The sequence below is a fragment of the Peromyscus californicus genome, unplaced genomic scaffold (assembly GCF_007827085.1).
Source record: "Peromyscus californicus insignis strain IS unplaced genomic scaffold, ASM782708v3 Scaffold_14__1_contigs__length_90479793_seg_2, whole genome shotgun sequence".
In the NCBI taxonomy this organism is placed as follows: domain Eukaryota; kingdom Metazoa; phylum Chordata; class Mammalia; order Rodentia; family Cricetidae; genus Peromyscus; species Peromyscus californicus.
Window position 1 is genome coordinate 6,732,556 of NW_026294436.1, and position 18,807 is coordinate 6,751,362.

General features: G+C 45.7%; 1 protein-coding gene across 1 annotated transcript in view; it reads right to left on the bottom strand.

Annotated features, from left to right (window-relative positions):
- Positions 1-13,746: 13,746 nt before the first annotated feature.
- Positions 13,747-18,807, bottom strand: part of Epb41l5 (erythrocyte membrane protein band 4.1 like 5) — a 124,848-nt gene continuing 119,787 nt past the window's right edge. Inside the window, 1 exon segment of the mRNA XM_052736735.1 lies at positions 13,747-18,083. Coding sequence (XP_052592695.1) covers positions 18,020-18,083 — 64 coding nt within the window. The 3' untranslated portion in view covers positions 13,747-18,019.

Consider the following 18,807-nt stretch of genomic DNA (forward strand, 5'->3'; position numbering starts at 1 on the left):
GCACCGAGACTGGCTGGCTGACTGTAAGAACTTCCAAGTCGTGGCAAGGTTACAGGGCAGTGGGGGTGGTGCATGGCTGGAGAGGTGGCTCAGTTGTTAAGAGCACTGGCTGTTCTTCCAGAGAACCTGGGTTCAAGTCCCAGAACCCACGAGACTGCGCACAACTGCATGGAATTCCAGTTCGAGGGAATCTGATGCCCTCTTCTGGCCTCCTCGGGTACCAAGCACACTCGCGGTATGAAGACTTACATGCAGGTAAAATGCTCATATGCATAAAATTTTAATATTAAAAAATGTGGTGCTGGGCTGTGGTGGCACACACCTTTAATCCCAGCACTTGGGAGGCAGAGGCAGGCGGATCTCTATGAGTTAGAGGCCAGCCTAGTCTACAGAGCGAGTTCCAGGACAGGCACCAAAACTACACAGAGAAACTCTGTCTCAGAAAAAAAAAAAATATGGCAATTAAGTGTGAAGTTTCGTTCAAGGTATCAATTTGACTGGACTGATGAGTAATTGGAAATCTCTGCTACTGAGTTGTTTTTGGTGTGTCTGTGATTAGCAGTTTGTCCTCTGCTCACAAAAGTGTCATCTTGACTGTGATCTGATAGCCATAACAGTACAGGCCTAGGGGATGCACTGGTTAGTTTCTGTCGTGGTTAACTTGACACAAGCTGGAGTCATTTGGGAAGAGGAACATCAGTTGAGAAAAATGTCTCCATCAGACTGGTCTGTTGGCAAATCTGTACCACCTTTTCTTGATTAAAGATGGATGTGTGAGGGCCTACCCCATTGTGGGTGGTGCTGCCCGTCCCCAGGAGGTAATCCTGGGGTGTATAAGAAAGCAGGCTGAGGAAGCCATGGGGAGCAAGCCAGTAAGCAGCACTCCTCCATGGTCTCTGCTTGGTTCCTGCCTCCAGGTTCTGAGGCTCCCTCTAATGATGGGTTATAAACTATAAGATGAAATAAACGCTTTTCTCCACAAGTTGCCTTTGGTCCGTGTTTTATCACAGCAGTAGAAAAGCTGACTAAGACACAGATCCACAGTAATGATCATAAACTATTAACACGCCTTACTAAATACAGGAGGAAAATCCTCACCTGAGATTGTTTTTCAGTGCCCTTGAGATGCTAGACTATATTAGAAGTAAAAGGTTAAGAGACTCCATTGTTGTGGACTATTTTGGTCACACCCTGACACTCCTAAGCCTGACAATAAAGTTTACTTTGAATCAGAGGGCAGAGCTAGCTACTAGCTGACCAAAATTAGCCATAGAGGTTTTGGAGGACTGAGGACAGATAGAGAGACACGGGAAGCAGTAGGGAGGGGCTTAGAAAGATTCTCACCGTATTTTTGGATTGAGGGAGGAGAGAGTTCACTGGCAGCTTCTCCGCCGCTTCTCTGATCATTCAGGTTCTTACCCCGATATCTGACTCCCCAAGTTTTTATTGATAAAGAATAATTAGATAAATGCTTCATCTAGTGCCCAATGTGGGGCATGAGATCACGAGGCAGCCTCTCGACACCAGCTTTGCAGCCGCTGGATGGAGTCACCACCGTGGCGGCTTTCCCTCCTTCGCCCCAGGCCTTCCTTGTGAGTCTGGGTTTTTTCCACTGCAGCCTCTCTACAGCAGCCTCCTGCTTCCACCTGCCCCTGGCCCCAAAGTCAGCTGGGACCCACCCATCGCTGGCCAGCTCTGTCATTCAGGCATGTGGCTGGCTCCCTCTCCCTGTGGGTTGAGGGCTTCGCCTGGACCTCCTCTGATGCCACACCAGGTCTGCCGACTCAACACCAGCTCAGGCTTTTATTGCTGCTGTCAGGGCTAAACACTCTCAGCCCCCAGCTACATGTGAGTAGCTGCTACATGACCAGGCCACGCCCCACCTGAGTTCTCTGCCCAGCTGTGCGGCTCAGTGACAGCCAGCCTCACACATTGCTGTCATCATCATCGGTACTGGTGAGACACCTGGGAATTCTTAAAGGGGGAACTAGTTTTTTTTTGTTGTTGTTGTTTTGTTTTTAAAAATTTTTCCCCCACATTAAGAATGGGGAACAATATTACAAGGCAGGGACTCAGGTTTCTGTATGGTTCCACAATGGATGGTTTGAAAATGGAAAAATTAAGTGAAGGGAGACTCAACTTAGCTGGGATCGACATAATGTAGATTATAATCATTATCAGTTTTGTAATTCATGTTTTATCCTTAAAAAAGTGGTTTGATATCAATGCCAAATATGAAAAATGCACCGATAAGATACAATCCTTAGAAAGACCTGCTAATGAAACTAAGAAAAATATTCACACACAGAGGAATTTAGAGCAGAACCTACTACACCATGGAATTATAAAACTGAAGAGGAGAGGGCCAAGGTTATTAGAAATCCAACCTTAATTTATCCAGTTACCATACGAGAATGACCACCAAATGATAAATACCCCAAGGCTAATCAGAAGTTCACTGGGATCCTGTAGAAATGTTAGATTTGAAGAGATTTAAGGAATCAGTCATTTCATATGGTATGCATTCACCCTTTGTGAAGCAGATGTTAAATTCATGGGCAACTTGGAACAGAATTATTCCACAAGACTGGAAAGATTTAACCATACCAATATCAGAAACTGATCCTCAGTTACAATGGAAAACATGGTGCAGAGAGGAAGCAAGGGTCATAGAACAATGGGGTAGAGGTAGAGATGTGGAAATTTCCCAAGATCAGCTCCTCAGTGAAGGCCACTATGCTGATTTGCAAAGACAGTTTAGATTTGATGATCACACCTTGGCCCTGTGCCATATAGCAGATTTGGATGCTTGGGACAGGGTTGAAGAATCAGGAAAGAGATCTGAGTCATTGACTAAATTTATACAAATTGACTTCAGCTGTAAATAGAATGATATCAGATCCAGAAGTTAGACAAATATTAATTGATTCTTTGGCTTTTGAAAATGCTAATTCAGAATGCAAAATGGTGATTAGGCCTTTAAAGGCAAGATAAGCACCGATAAATGAATGGATCCGAACTACAGCTGATATTGGATCTCACACTTATGATACTTGGATAGGAGAAGTGACTTCTAAAAATTTTAAGAAAAATCAAAAGGTTATTTATATGTTTTAATTGTGGTAAACTAGGTAATCTGAAAAGGAACTGTAGGCAAGGTGTTCCTAGAAACAATGTTTTTTTTCTAGAGATAATCCAAACAAAAGGCCCCAGCCTTCTGGAATATGTAGAACATGTGCAAAAGCTGGCATTGGACTAATGAATGCAGATCAACAAGAAACAGGCAAGGTTTCTCTGCCATTGAGAAATACCTTAGGGGGCCCCTTGCAGGGCCCTAAGTCAAATTTGGTTCAATCATTTCCTGTCAGCATTGGGGAAACTCTTCCATAGAGCAATGAAAAGACTTAATGCCTGTTGTGAAAAACTGTACTGCTCTGGATGACAGATCAGCTTCATTAGATAAAATTTTCAGGAAAGTAAAACAAGTATTTTGGCAAACTTCTATAAATGATCAAAGACCAAAGATGAAAATACAAATAAATGGCATTGTGATTGAAGGTTTACTAGACACAGGTGTGGATATAACAATAGTTTCACCAAAATCTTGGCATCCAGATTGGCCTCTTCAGGAGGCAAAGTTCACCTTTAGGAGGCAAATGTTCATCTTCTAGGGATTGGAACTGTATCACAGGTAAAACAAAGTACAAGGTGGGGTAAATGTACAGGGCCAGAAGGACAGGCAGGGAAATTAAAGCCATATGTGACTAACACAGAAATGGATTTATGGGTACGTAATTTGTTACAGCAATGGAAAACCTAGATTAACATTCCTCTAATCTCAGAAACAAACTATAAACTAACATATGCTTCTGAGAAAAATATTAAAAGGTATTATCAAGAACAGTCACTGACCATTCAGATTGTACATAAACAGGGCACAACAGCTGCTGATCTTTCAAAGGTACCAACAACCCTACCTTTAAAATGGTTGACTGACAAACCTGTCTGGGTAATATCAGAAAACTTACAGGCCTTAGAACAGCTGGTACAGGATCAGCTAAATTCCCAACATATTGAGGAATCAACCAGTCCTTGGAATTCTCCTGTATTTGTTATTAAAAAGAAATCTGGAAAATGGAGAATGGTAATAGATCTAAGAGTTACTAATAAGGTGATCCAGCCAATGGGCTCTTTACAGTCTGGAATTCCCTTGCCTTCTCTATTACCTAAAGGATGGCCTATTATAGTGATTGATTTAAAAGACTGCTTTTTTACTATACCTTTACAAGAATGGGATAGAGAAAAATCTGCCTTCACAGTGCCTACTCATAATAATTCTCAGCCTGTTGAAAGATACTAGTGGAAAATTCTTCCACAAGGGATGTTAAACAGCCCCACATTGTGCCAATATTTTATACGACAGCCACTGGAAATAATTCATGTACAGTTTCCTCAACTTATAATCTACCATTATATGGATAATATCTTACTAGCTGATTCAGACTCAGATACCTTAGAAAAAAATGTTTGAAGACGTAAAGAAAAATTTGCCTTGTTGGAGATTACAAATTGCTCCTGAAAAAACACAAAGAGGAGATTCTATTAATTACCTAGGATGTACAATAGGTTTACAGAAAATTCAACCACAGAAAGTACAAATCAGGAGAGATCAATTACGAACTCTTAATGATTTTCAAAAATTGCTGAGAGATATTACCTGGCTATGGCCCACAATTGGATTAACAACTCAATAGCTAAGTAATTTATTTCAAACCTTACAAGGTAATCAGGACTTAAATAGTTCAAGAAAATTATTAGCTGAGGCTGTAAGAGAACTGGCTTTGGTAGAAGAGAAATTACATGTAGATCAGTTGGATCCAGAGCTTCATTATAATCTGGTTGTACTACCTTCTACACATTCTCCTATAGGAATTCTTATGCAGAGAGAAGATAATATTTTAGAATGGATATTTTTACTACACAAACAGAGTAAAAAAATTAAAGACCTGTGTTGTTGGATTTTCTTTTACTTTAGCCCCATGTTGGAATGTCAAAACGTTGTTCAGCTTTCTACAGCCCCACGTTGGAATGCCAAAATGTAGTTACTTGTTTTTGCTCTTTTGGGGGGCCCCGCCATCCAGCTCCCAAATAAATCACACATGGAGGTTTATTCTTAATTATAAATGCCTGCCCTTAGCTTGGTTTGTTTCTAGCTAGCTTTTCTTTAAATTATCTCGTCCACCTGGACTTTTTCCTTTTCTTACTTCTGTAACCTTACTTTCACTCTTACTCTGTGGCTTAATGTGTGGCTGGGTGTCTGGCCCTAGTATTGTCCTCTCCTTGTTCTCTTGCTCTTCTTTTCCTCCCAGATCTCTCCTTCTATATATTCTCTCTGCCTGCCAGCCCTGCCTATCCTTTCTCCTGCCTTGCTATTGGCTGTTCAGTTCTTATCAGACCATCAGGTGTTTTACACAGCACAGTAACACAGCTTCACAGAGTTAAACAAATGCAACATAAACAAAAGTAACACACCTTAAAATAATATTCTACAACAGACCTATATAGAAAAGGTTTCTGAACTGATTCAGAAACAAAAATTGAGACTTCATCAAATATCAGGGATAGACCCAACAAAAATTGTGGTACCTTTTACTAATGCTGAAATTGCCTCATTCAGATAAGCCCTGCACTTTCCCATCACACTGCTAGCTCTCCCAGGACTTGACCATTATCTCAATTTTCTCAGGGTCCCCTAAAGATGCCACCACTCATAGACAGCAGCACTAATTTTAAGAACATGATGCCCACAGTCCCAAGAGGTGGGGTGGGCAGTTTTTGGTCATTCTGTGGATTATGGAAGTTTATCATCATTTAGGGGGGTTGTTTGTAAGTTGTTATTGGTCATAGTCAGGGAGGAAGCTAAGCAAAGGAGATTAGATTCAAAGATCTTGTTCTGAAAAGAAAAAGGGGGATACAGGAATGATAGGATAAAAGGGTAAATTAGTGAATTTACCTTTAAACTAAAAAAGCAACTACTATCCTTAAATATTTTACACTGGTATGGATTTTTGTATATTGATACAAATTTAAGGTTATTTTCTTATATTGTATATATGCTTCTATTCTTGTTTAAGGTATTGTACCTATGCAGCTCATTTAAAAATGTAATGCGGGGCTGGAAAGATGGCTCAGAGGTTAAGAGCACTGCTTGTTCTTCCAAAGGTCCTGAGTTCAATTCCCAGCAACCACATGGTGGCTCACAACCATCTGTAATGAGATCTGGTGCCCTCTTCTGGCCTGCAAGCATACATGCAAACAGAACACTGTATACATAATAAATAAATAAATCTTAAAAAAAAATGTAATGCAAAGTTCTAGTCCTTAAAGGCTATTATTACAAACTGTTCAAAATAATTAAGAAATATAGGCTAGTAGTCATCTATAACAATCAAATTTATGGCCATGTTAGTTAGGAATGTTTTCAAGGTCAGATATATTTTAGATAAACAGATGGTCTTCAAACACTTCAGAGACCCACAGAATGTGGCATTTAAGATGTTTTAATAACAGGCTTTTCATGACAGTGAGACACATCTGCTCCTGGCAGCACCAACTTAATTCATAAAAAGATGAGAGCATTGAAGAACCGCCATATGGATTTGCCTTCATTGTGGCAAAGTTAGCCACTGGGCAAAGAAACTGCCCTTGTCTTGACTGCTGACTCTATGCTGTCCAAACTGGACAGGCAGGACACAGAAGAAAGTGACTGCTGAACTTTGCCAAGACAAGGTAGGACAGCCCTTCAAAATTCCTGCTTCACAGAAAAGTCTGCCAGACATTCTAAGCCAATATGCCAAGATGGATGCCCCAACACTGCAGAGGAACCTTAGGGCAACTGTCCAGGCAGCCAGCTGTTTCTGTCCTTTCTATAGTTTTGGAAGTTGTTTACTCTGCACTCCCTGTTTTCTCAGGTAATATTATATCCTTCTCAGGTCTCTGATGGAGTTTAAGATGAGATAGTTATAGTTACAGTTTTCCTTGTTACCAAAATTCAGGAAAGAAACTCACAGAAGAGGTATAAAGTGTATAAGGTTGAGAGACATAAAAGCTTAAATTGTTTATCTAAGAAAATGTTTGAGGTTTAAAAAGATAGTTTTGGGTTGGTAATACAAATTAGGATAGAACATGAATTAGGTTAAAAAAAAAAACTCTGGACTCACTAAGATAGGATAGGTAATATAGTATTTCCTCCAGATCTGCCAGCTACAAATGGAATGGACATCATTAATGTAATTCTTACCTGATAGTTGTTCTTATTGTATATAGTTTTACTGTGTTAGAGTTAAAACTTCCTTATTTATTTAGACAAAAGAAGGAAATGCTGTAGGCTATTTTGATCACAGTCTAACACTCCTGAGACTGCCAATAAAGTTTACTTTGAACCAGAGGGTGGAGCTGGCTACTAGCTGACCAAATTTAGTCATAGAGGTTTTGGAGGGCCAAGGACATACAGAAAGATACAGGAAGTAGTAGGGAGGGGCTTAGAAAGATTCTCACCCCGTTTTTTGGATTGAGGGAGGAGAAAGGAGGTAAATGGTAGCTTCTCTACCACTTCTCTGATCATGCAGGTTCAGACTCCTGAGTTTTTATTGATAAAGAATAATTAGATAAATGTTTCATTTCATGGGGTGAAGTTATGCAGTGTATTCATGTATGAAATCCTCAAGTAAAAGAAAATGTGAGTATAGAAAAACAACAATCCTTCAACAATGAGGTCACACCCAGAATAAGGTGGGGCTGTGATAACGAAGCTATTCTGGGGTCACCTGTGCTCTAAGCAAGTCCCATAAGCTCACTGGTCTCATTAAGGCAGACGGGTAAAAACCGTATTTTAGTCTGTTGTTGGTGCCCGTCTGGGGTTAACTGGACTTCTGAGGGCTGATGAGATGGCTCAGAGGGTAAAGGCGCCTGCCACTAAGCAGATGGCCTGAATGCTCTTCTTGGACCCACATCATAGAAGGAGAGAACTGACTGCGGCAAGTTGTCCTCTGACCTTCACGTGTGCTGTGACATGCACCTGTGCACACCTCAACCATCCCACACATGCACACGACATACTAGTAATTTAGAGAGACCTTGGAGAGATGTAGCAGGCACTGAAGGCTGATCTGCAGAGGAGAGAAGGGAACTAAGACGGGTCTGTGACAGGCCCCAGACCTTAACACAACTGACTCCATGATGAAAGTGCCATTCAGGCCGGAACACTCAGCATGTAGACAGCACCTGCCCAAACTCAAAGGCCCAATCCATCAAAGCCTGGGAAGGCCTCTAGATACACTAACCTTGCTTTTTGGATTCTGCAGTTCCGCTTCAGGCTAACTATTCTTGTTAACTGAAGTATGTCGACCTAGGACACAGTTTTTGTGCTTAAAAGTGCACCCTAAGAAAGGCTCAGGGCTACACCGGGATCCCAAACACCGTCTGGCTAATAAAAACTTTCTATTGGCTTAAACCCATGTCCCAGCCGTCTTCTCTGGTGAACACCACACAACAAAATTAGTGATGTCTGGGCCTCTGGGAGGCAGCAATTTCACTGAGTTGGAGTGTGAAATTGAGTTCCAGGGAAAAAGGCACACCTGTGTTAGACATTCAACAAGGCTGCTTGGTCAGTGGCGGAGAGTTGGACTGTAACAGGTTGGAAGCCATTCTCTTGTGCTAGCATTAGCCCCCAATAGCCATTAATTGCCCACCTCTGTGTCTGACCTAACGTCCTTGTGACTATTAGGTAAGTCCTTTGGAATGTACAAACAGATCCCTCGCTGCTTTGTCAACCCAAAGGCTAAGAATGTCACCTGATTGCACCTAATAGCAGGGACCTCTCTGCTTTGCTGTGACCTGTGTCCCTGGTAGAAACGTGAATTTCAAAAATGCCTTGATTTTTTAACTTTCTTTGTTTTGTTACTGTGAAAACTCATGGAACCATTACCCCGGTGGAACACGGTATTTGGGGTCATTATGAATCTGTGCTCACAGGCCATGGTCTCGCATGTTTCACTATAGTATAAGTTCTCATTCTCTTTGAAGTGTTGACACAAAACCGCAACTCTTGCCTCAAAGGGACAGTTTATCCTAGAGCCAAATATGAGTGACAATGACCAGGAACACAGATTAAGGTCAACCCAAATGTTCCAATGTGGAATCAGTTTTATGAAGGTTTTTCTTTCTTTCTTTTCTTTTCTTTTCTTTTTTTTTTTAGCAATAGAACAAAGTCGCTTTGTGACTTTGAACAAATGGAACAAAATCAAGACACTTTTCAAACCACTGGTGGGAGCACTAAGTAGGCAGTTATGTAAAGTGGAGAATCTCAGCTCTAGGCCTCAGGTGATGTCTGACGATTCAGTCTTTTGGTTAGTGAAAACTATGGTTTGGTCAGTACATCTTGGAGATTTTCTTTTGTTTTCCCCTTTCCAGTCTATCACTGAGCTAAATCCCCACCCCCACCCCGCCCCGTTTTAAAAATTGAAACAGGGTCTCAGTGTCGCCCTAGCCAGCCTGGAGTTCGCAATGTAGAGGAGGCTGCCCTTGGCAGAGATCCACTTGCCTCAGCCTCCACAGTGCTGGCATCAAATGTTCATGCCACCATGCCCAGGCCAAAGGTTTTCAATCTCACAAGATGTCAGGTCCAAGAAAGAGGTGGGCCAGGAATGGCCATTTAGGTGGCTGAAAATATAGCCCAAGATACATTGTGATTGGCTCCTGACGTACAGCACTGCAAATGTTCTGCCATCATGGAAGCTAATGAGCCCTGCAGAAGGACCAGCAGAAGGTGTGGCTCCTTCGGGGGACTTTGGTTCACAGAAATGAGAATGTTTTTGTCATGTGGGATTTGCTTCAGACATTGGCTAAAGAATCATCTTGATGTCACACCAGGGAACCCATGAACTAGGCAAAAGCAGTTTGCCAAGGTGATTTTTCTGCAAAAAGGGCACCAGCCCAAACCAGGCTATCAGACCCACTCACCACACGGCCTCTGCCTTTCATCCCTCGTGTAGGTGGTGACAGTCGCATCAGTGGGAACTCCATGTCCCAATCTAATGCAACTGGTAATCAGCACACAGGGGACCGGGAAGATTCAGGGAACATGGGCCCTTGTCTGGCTGATTGCCTTTAACACCAAAACTGCTCCTCTTGACACTGAGTTGTTCATGTAAAACCCAAATGGGGCATCAGAGGGCGGGCAGGGGGCCATGCAGACGGGAGACCTGGATGTAGAGGCTTTGGAGCCACATGATCTGCTTTACCAAGCCTCAGGAGCACGGGAGTAAGAGGAGGAAGCCACATGGCTCAGTCAGGCTGGTCAGTGTGGTGTGAGGCCCAGCAGGCCCGCTGTGGAGAGAGCTGGTGCTCTGGCCTTGCCCCACCTTTCTGCATACAGGCATGCCTTTGTGATCTGTTCTTCCCAGCGACGGGGATGGGTGCCACTTAGGGCAGAAATGGGACAAGTCCAAGCACTCCTTCTCAGAAGGGAGGCTGAGAACAGCAAATGCTACCACAAGGCCGGGCAAGGCTGGGCAGGGCAGCTGAAGTCAGGACACAAAGAGCAATTCTCCCAAGCGTCGTGTCTGTGAGGGAGAGCTAGAAGACGTTACAGGAAGAGTTCGGCTTGTGCAGATCACATCAGAAAGAGGTGGGAAGGAAGGCTTCAGTGCCCGAGTGAAAAAGTACTGAGAGAAATACAGGAAAGGAGGGTGTGCGATGGGCCCGTCAGTACCCCACTTCCGTTTCAGCAGGAAGGAATAGCAGGTGTGGATGAAGGAAGGATTGCTGAGAACATGCCTGACTGAGCGCTCGGCTTTTATCACTGAGGTATGAGATCATGGACTTAGTGTAAGGAAGCCCTGCGGGGAGTCAGAATGCACGGGAGAGGTGACTCAGGCAGTTCTTGCAGGTGAGATCAGGCCCTCATAAATAGTGGCTGCGTCCATTCAATACTATGGAAATCACCGGGTGGTGGGAAAACGGCGATGAGGGCAGGCTAGGGGCATACCACCACCACCATTAACTTCTAGGGGCATTCCACCACCACCATTAACTTCTAGGGACATACCACCACCACCATTAACTTCTAGGGGCATTCCACCACCACCATTAACTTCTAGGGACATACCACCACCACCATTAATTTCTAGGGGCATTCCACCACCACCATTAACTTCTAGGGACATACCACCACCACCATTAACTTCTAGGGGCATTCCACCACCACCATTAACTTCTAGGGGCATACCACCACCACCATTAACTTCTAGGGACATTCCACCACCACCATTAACTTCTAGGGACATTCCACCACTACCATTAACTTCTAGGGGCATACCACCACCACCATTAACTTTTAGGGACATACCACCATCACCATTAACTTCTAGGGACATTCTACCATCACCATTATCTTCTAGGGACATACCACCACCACCATTAACTTCTAGGGACATACCACCATCACCATTAACTTCTAGGGACATACCACCATCACCATTATCTTCTAGGGGCATTCCACCACCACCATTAACTTCTAGCATTAAGTGTTCAGGGCCTTGAGATGGCTCTGGAGGCAAAGGCACTGGCCACCACACTCAGCCTGAGTTTGAGCTCTGGGACACACACGATGGATGGTGAGAGCTAATATATGGATGCTATGGGACAGGCCTCCACTTCCTGTAAAGAAATGTAATTAACATGAAATAGTTACTGTGTGGCCCTGCGTGTGTGTGTGTGTGTGTGTGTGTGTGTGTGTGTGTGTATTAGTTACTTTTCTGCTGCTGTGATAAAACACCATGACCAAGGTTTATTTGAACTTATGGTTCCAGAGAGATAAGCGTCCACTGTGGCAGGGAATCCTGGCAGCAGGAACAGCTGAGAGTTCACATCTTCAAACCACAGGCCAGAAAACAGAGAGCAAACTTGAAATGGCACCAGACTTTCAGTTCTCAAAGCCCACGCCCAAGTGACATCCCTCCTCCTGCAAGGCCCCACCTCCAGAGCCTCCAGGATATCTAAGGCAAATGAACTCCTCCCCAAGGCCATGGTCTCCTATCACAGTGGCAGAACCCACACTATGACAAGCCCAGTTTTCTAATACCGTTTCCCTTGGAAACTACTTGAACTAGGCTTCTAAAGTTCACGTTGCTCTCCGCACCGTCTGTTTCTCCCTAACATCTTGCTAGCCTGGGAGCATGAGCCAGACAGACAGCTGTCAATCTGGCCTGGGACACATGTCCTCCCTGGGTGAGATACTCGGCTCCCCCTCTCTGCTCAACCTCAGAGTGAGTTGTGGAACCTGGATTAGGGGGATGGACGCTCTATGAATAGACCATTCTGAGCTACTGCAGTCAGGACCCATCAGGGCCCTGACCGTCACTGATTCAAGCTCTGCTCTGCAGCTCCTGCAGGCTCTGCTCAGTGCAGGCCACACAGCCCCATCTGGGATTATTTGGGTGTTTTATAGCTGAGTATCCGTTCCCTTTCCTTTCAGGGAAGCACAGCCTGGACAGGGGCCCCACCCTCTGACTCCTCATAGCAGATGGGTGGATACCTGTCCACACCAACACCCGCTTTGTTCTGTCCTTGACCTAGCTTCCTGTAGATATGGAGACACTCACTTTTCCCATGGGCTGTCCTGCTCAAGTCAGAATGGCTTTTGTTACTTATTTCTGGCATTGTCTTTCGTTCCAGCATGGGTGAGTGAGCCCATGTTCCTGTACCCCCTTTCCCCACTCCCCCGCCCCCTGCACAACTGAAGGACCTAGAAAAGTCACCCCTTTCTCCAGGCAAAGATGTTCCCACTTTCCCAGAAGGCTTGCTGCCTTGTGTGATGTCTTGGCCCAGCAGAAGCCTGCCAAATGACCTGGACGGCCATGCTGGTCACAGAAAACCACACCTACGAAGGGCCGGGAACAAGGGACGAAGCCTGCTATGAGCAAGAGGCTGAGTCACACTGCATGTGTCCTTTCAGATGACAGTCCTGAGACTCTGCTTGGAGACGATTTACACTACACCTTGTGGGTAGTGAACAGTGCAGGTTCAAGTCCCAAGTCCTGGAATGACACTGTGGCCTTGGGCTAAGTATTACCAATGAGGGTTTTGTTATTTTTAGTGTAGGACAGTGTTGCTATATAGTCTATGATGGCCTTGAACACTGACTGCCCAGTTTCCCAAGTGCTGGGATTACAGTTATGTACCATCATGCTCACTGACTAATAACTTTTAAAAAAAATTTTGTGTGTTGTGTGTATATATTCATTCATGTGTATGAGTGCAGGAGCATACATGTGGAGGTCAGGTACAACCTCATGGGCATATAGATTCTGGCCATCCACCTTGAGGCAGGGTCTCTTGTCTATTCCTAGGCATGCCAGGCTGCACATGCCAGGTGAGGGGCCTGGGAATCTCAGGGGATTCTCCCGTCTCTGACTCCCGTATCACTGCAGGAAGGTGACAGACATGTGTTACCACAGTTGGTTTTATGTGGGCTTTGGGGATGTGAACTCAGGTCTTCATGTAAGGCACGGCTCACCGAGTCACCTCCCCAGCCACCAATGAGAGTCCTGGCCTTTAGGAACACCCACCCCATCTCCCACCCCCACATTGACACAAATCAGTTCACTCCGTCCGGTTATTATTAATGGTGGCTCTGACTTAACAATTCAGCCAGGGCCATGCACGCTCAAGGAACAGCTGAATATGAACATTCTCATAGACGTTTTATTTGAATGGGTCATGTCTAGAGTTCTTGTTCAGTGTACAGACAACTCACAGTTCAGTGCAGTAGTTCTAATACAAGCCATATACAATGGGAAGTCACTGCATATAGTGCACTTGATACAAAAATAAATTACAGTTTCGAAGCTACTGCAGAGCTTAACACAGAAAAAGTAAACACATAATAGTTGGTGAGTCCTCAAACCATCTATTGTATCCAGATGTAAAACCAAAGAGTAAAGGGTTCCAGGAAACACACACACACATGCACACACGCACGCACGCACGCACTCACACACGCACTCCTCTGACAAGAAGAAATCCTGAGAATTAGTGGCTATCATCCCCAACAGCGCAGTGAGAGGAAGAGCTGCAGCCCCTGCAGCAAGTCTCCGGCAAGAACCTGTGACCACAGCGGAACCCCTCCCGACAAGTCCCCACCCCGGCAGCACAGGAGTGTTTCCAGTCTTTTAATTTTTTTCCAGAAAAAACGCACAAATGACTACAAACACACATCCTTTACCACACAGTTGTATCCCAGAGTCCAATCAACTCACGGCCAAGAGCTGGATTAAATAAAGGGATCTCAGCAGGACTCTCACGGCTGAGACCCACCATCTCCTCCTGCGCATCACGGACAAGGACACGATGCTCTGAACTCCAGGCAGCACTCCTCTGCTCTCAGAGCTGGGGACCAGCACTTACAGTGGTCCTCAACCTGCCCGATGCCGTGACCCTTAATACGGCTCCTCATGCTGTGGGGACCCCAACCGTAAAATCATTTGCCGCTATTTCATAACTGTGAGTTTGCTACTGTTATGAACCATGCTGTAAATACCTCACATTCAGAGTACTGCATATACGACCCCAACAGGGGTGATGACCCACAGGCTGAGGACCGCTGGCTTAGCGCCTGGCTGTAAATCAGCGTTAGTGAACACAGCCATGCTCCCCGCGACGACCCTGGGCATGCCAGCAGAACTGAGTGGGGCCTCTTTGCCAGCTCCAGCTCTCCAGAGAACAAACTTACTGCATCTGGAGACAGCTCCGTGGCAGAGTGGGACGAGGGTCTCACTATGGAGCCGTGGTTTGCCTGCAGCTCACAGTGATCCACCTGCCTCTGCCTGCTGAGAGCGGGGATTACAGGCGTGTGTCACCATTCTCAGCCCAAGGTTCTGGTTCTGATCCCTAGCAACTCAAAACCATAAACCAACCAAGCGGAAACCTGTCAGCACAAGTGTGTGCTGGGCTTGGTCATTCATGACTAGATCCCTGCACTTGGAAAGCTGGGGCAGGAGAACTGCTATGAGTTCAAGACCATCCTGGGTTACATAGTGAGGCCGTGTCTCAAAACAACAGAACAAAGTGAAACACATGAGTAGACGACACTTGCTCAATGAGAAGACAAGAACAGTGTTTCTTAAAACCCTTACTTAGAAAACAGCCAAGCTGCCGGGCGGTGGTGGCGCACGCCCTTAATCCCGGCACTCGGGAGGCAGAGGCAGGTGGATCTCTGTGAGTTCGAGGCCAGCCTGGTCTACAGAGTGAGTTCCAGGACAGCCAGAGCTACACCAGAAACTCTGTCTCAGAAAACAACAATAACAACAGAAAGAAACAAACTTCCAACTTTTCATCAGAGGAGTGACCAGCAGACAAGCACTGCCTGGCTTGGTTAAGAGAGCAGAGGTCCACGTTTTAGCCAGAAATGGGAAGAAGAACGAGCAGTGGATCCTAGAAACAGCTCAGGGATCTCATCCCCAGACACACCCAGGGCACCCGAGCCTGGGCAAAGCAAGTGCCTACCGACAGCCAGCAGGACTTGTAAGGAATGTTTCCACTATAGCTTTTCTCAGAGCAATGTAAGAAGCTAAGGAGTCTGCTCGTAGCTCTGTTCCGCAGGCTCCCGAGGATGAGGAAAGACGACCAGGAGTCCTGCCTGTGTGAAAGGACTGTCTGTCTCCAGATCATTTCCATGTACAGACTCCTTTCCCAGTGCTGAGGTGGAGTCTAGGTCTGCTAACTGCAACCTTCACATCTTGCTGGAAACTTCCATGCCAAGTCCCCACCCCAGCCAGGGACACAATGCCAACTTTGTCTAGATGCTCCCCTGGGCACGCAGCAGGGCAGCTGCCCTTCCTAACGCAGTTTTCGCCTCCGGCCTCACTGTCCGCATTCTCCACTGCTTCCCATACTGCCCCACCCTACCACTCTACAGGTGCCCGCAGGCCTGTCCTGCTAGACCGCCGCCATTTTCAGAGGAGCAGAACACATGTCCTGTACAGCACAGGACACGTATCTGACAAGTGTCTAGCCTGTCGGGGCAAATGCATCACTCAAATATTAATTCTAAACTTACTACTTGACACCAGGACATAGGATTTCTTTTCTTTTTAGTGCAGATTCAAGTGAATCCCGACAAAGTCCCTAGCGATATTCTGACTGCAGGAATTCAGTATCTGGAGACACAAACGTTATGGGGTACCTGAAGAACAGTGCTCTATCCTAAACAGGACGGGACATTGAGGACTTCTAAGCCACTATGCCTTAGCTGCAGGACAGCTGAGGAGGCTATCCAGTTCTTCCAGACACTGGAAATCTGATACCTAGTCCAGTAGGTACTGGATCAAGCCCCGGGTTCTAGGTGTCCAACTGTGAGAAATAGCTTATCACTGAGGACTGGCAAAAATACTGCCAATGAAATGCATGAGCTGCCTACTGGCTAAGGGGAGCCAGCCAGCAAGAAGGGCAATTCTGTCTCCTTTAGCAAAAGTGGTTTCTAATCTGGGAAGCTCCCCTGGGAACTGGAAGACTGAACCCCCAAGCTTCCCAGACAGGTACTAGCATTTGCCTAAGCAGATAATAGTCCCTACCACAGCATCTTAACGACTACAGAGCAGGCAGCTCATGCAGCTCATGGCAGTGTTCCTGCGGTCCTCACCTCAGCTGGTGTCCTCTTAGTTGAGGAGAATGAGTGCTCCACCACACACATCACATGACGGCCAGAACACGGAACGAACTCCGGGAGACACGGCTTAAGGCAACGCCGAGGGCTTTACCACTGTCTGCACAGCATCCCCGTCCCCATGGCAACTGAGGTCCCGGTCCTTCAGGCCCACAGTCAGCGCTCCTTCAGTGTCGTTTCTGGGCTGGGGTTACAGGGCCATTTCCTACACTTTTCTAGACGAGCATGCGCTACGTGAACATCAGGACTTCTTTTCCTACAAAGAATGGGGAATTCTAGAAAACTTGAAAAACGAATATAAAACCCTAATGTAAGCTGACTTCACTCACGCTATTGTGCAGAGCTTCCTGGGGGATTCAGTCAAGATCCCAATCTCTCTCACCACCATTCCCACTCTGCCCAGGGTTTTTCTTTTCAGCTTGAAAGCTGTCAACAAACTCAGCGTATACGGAAAGGAACTGGAGGCTGTGTCTAAACAGTCCCGTGTGGAGCACTGCTGAACTGACCTTCAAACCGCTAGGCCTGGTAGGGCTGCATTCCCCACCGGCCCAGGAAGGAGAGCACAGGCCTGAGGTTGAGGCCTCGGGTCTGACCAGACACCTGCTCCCTCCCACGCTGCAGTTACAGACAGGGGAATGATGCCGGTGCTATCTACAGGAAAGGGGGTCTGGGGAGCACACACTTGGAGATGATCTCTCTGTAGTTCCTAACATTTATCTCTAGTAAATTCGGAGCAGTAAGATCATTACTGCTCAGGATTCAAAGTGTGGATGACATACATCCCTCTATGTTCTCGACTTCCCGAAGAGCCCTAGTAACTACGCACGAGAGCTGGCCTGAGATCTACCTCACAGTGTTTTCATCTGTCTCCTAAATTCTGACTTCCAGGTAATCCGCAGGAAAATGCCATTCGCTTCTCCAGCAGGCACCGAGGTCAGGTGTGTCGTGTCCACCCTGACATTACAGGACACAACAATGAACATGCTCCCCACAGCAAGCCTTGCCGTAAGTCGTTATAACAGTTGCAACCACTAGGTGGAGCCAAGAGTCTGAAGGAAACTAGTGAATTTTGTTGACGGGGGAATTGGCAATGCAAATCAAGTTACGGAAGGGGAGGAGGTATCTTCAGTTATGTGGGGTAGACTTCCAGTTGGACGGAGAATGTAGCTACTTTCTTCACGGAGTTGAAGCCAAATCCAGGCAGAAGGTTTTCCCCAAGTACAGGACTCACTCAGCTGGATCCAGGGCTAACGGGATAGCGCGGGGCCTTCCGGATACAGTGGGGAGCAGCGGCCCTCAGAGCTCAGTAGTCAGCAAGCACTTCTGCTTCAAGGCTGACTCTTCGGCCAGAGGAGCAGAGCTGCACGGAAAAGAAGAACAGAGGGGGACTCAGTCAGGAAGGGCTCTGGCTCCGGCAGCCCACATGGAGATGCTGAGGAGGGAGATGACAGACCTCAGCGGTGATCCAGCGGCACCTCGTGAGCAGTGATACTCTGCAGGATGCTTTCTACAGAGTTGGTGCTCCTGGTTCCCTGACGACAGTCTAACACATTTATAACCATTCTTCGCGAGTCCAGCTTATTATGAATAGTAGGAACTGGCTGTGCCGAGCACCACAGCAGCATGTCCAGCTTCTCCTGAACTTGGATTTGCTTGTCCTCTTGGGAGAGGACACTCTGGGACAACCCCAAGGACCCATGCTCACTCTGTTATCTAGTAAAAGCTACATGACGGTCCTCACCTTGGGAACGTCCTACCCCTGCTCCATAATGCACCCATGAGAGTACTACCATTCATCACTATGAGAACAAGCCACAATCGTAAGAGTAAAGCAAGAAAGGACAAGTAACAACTTGATTTTTAAAACAAAGATCTAAAGATAAGTCTAACATTTTTACCTAGGAAAGACTTCACAAAGAAATCCTAATAATTTTGTGGAAAATTATCAAAAGCAAGAAAAAATACTATGTTAAACAATATTCAAAGACCTATACACTTTCAATCAAATTCAATTAAGACCTTACAAAAACTGTTATTTTATATACAATCAATGTTTCTCATCATTTCTCTCCTATTAGATGCCC